Source organism: Parus major, unplaced genomic scaffold (genome assembly GCF_001522545.3).
Source record: "Parus major isolate Abel unplaced genomic scaffold, Parus_major1.1 Scaffold379, whole genome shotgun sequence".
NCBI classification, from domain to species: domain Eukaryota; kingdom Metazoa; phylum Chordata; class Aves; order Passeriformes; family Paridae; genus Parus; species Parus major.
The window spans coordinates 3,437-4,662 of NW_015379300.1; the positions used below are offsets into that span (position 1 = coordinate 3,437).

General features: G+C 58.2%; 1 protein-coding gene across 2 annotated transcripts in view; it reads left to right on the top strand.

Moving 5' to 3' along the window:
* Positions 1-12: 12 nt before the first annotated feature.
* Positions 13-1,226, top strand: part of STMN4 (stathmin 4) — a 4,267-nt gene continuing 3,053 nt past the window's right edge. For both annotated transcript variants that reach the window (XM_015616233.3, XM_015616234.1), the window contains exons 1-2: positions 13-118; positions 968-1,063. In XM_015616233.3, coding sequence (XP_015471719.1) covers positions 106-118; positions 968-1,063 — 109 coding nt within the window. In that variant the 5' untranslated portion in view covers positions 13-105. The remainder of the gene's footprint in view (positions 119-967; positions 1,064-1,226) is intronic.

Below are 1,226 nucleotides of genomic sequence, written 5' to 3' on the forward strand. Positions count from 1 at the left end.
CGTTCCCATCATTTCATTCCCATCCCCCCCACCCAGCTGATCCCTTCCTTCCCTCCGCAGGCCCCGGGATCGCTCTTCCTGCAGAATTCCCAGGATTTCCTCGCCATGACTCTGGCCGGTAGGACACGCCCACCCCGCCGCCCCATCCCGGCATTTCCCGGCCTCATCCCTGCCCCGGGGTGCTCCCGGAATTCCGGTGGATCCCAATCCCAGCCTTTCCCTGGAATCAGAAAATCCCTCAGATCCCAATTCCAGCCTTTTCCTGGAATGTGGAAATCCCTCAGATCCCAATTCCAGCCTTTTCCTGGAATGTGGAAATCCCTCGGATCCTGATCCCAGCCTTTCCCTGGAATCAGAAAATCCCTCGGATCCCAATCCCAGCCTTTCCCTGGAATCAGAAAATCCCTCAGATCCCAATCCCGGCCTTTCCCTGGAATGTGGAAATCCCTCAGATCCCGATCCCAACCCTTCCCTGGCACATGGAGCTCCCCCATCCCTTTTTCCCCAATCCCACTTTTTCCCTGGAATGTGGGAACCCATTCATCCCCCTGATCCCAATCCTACCCCTTCCCCGGAATGTGGAACTCTCCCACCCCCCTGATCCCAATCCCAAACTTTTCCTGGCACACGGAGCCTCCCCATCCCTTTTATCCCAATCCCAAACTTTTCCTGGAATGTGGCAGCCCTCTCATCCCTCTGACCCCAATCCCAAACTTTTCCTGGAATATGGCAGCTCCGCCACCCCTTTGACCCCAATCCCAAATTTTTCCCAGAATGTGGAACTCTCCCATCCCCCTGACCCCAATCCCAAACTTTCCCTGGCACACGGAATCCCCTCAACCCCTCAGATCCCGATCCCGCCCCTTCCCTGGCGCTCGGGAACCGCCTCCATCCCTTTCCCTCCCATCCCGAGCCTTTCCCGGCGGATCCCGGTCCCTCCGATCCCGATCCCGCTGTCTTTTCCCAGCCTACAAGGAGAAGATGAAGGAGCTGCCGCTCGTCTCACTCTTCTGCTCCTGCTTCCTGTCGGATCCCCTCAACAAGCCCAGCTACGCCTACGAAGGTGGGACCCCCTTCCCAACCCCGGGAATTCCAGGATCTCCGCGGCACCTCCGGGCTTTTCTGGGAATTCAGCCGGGTTGGGATCCGGAAGGGCTTGGGAAACTCCCTCAGTTGTCCAAATATTCCCAACCCGGCCCCATGGATGGGTTGGGATCCAGAGGAGT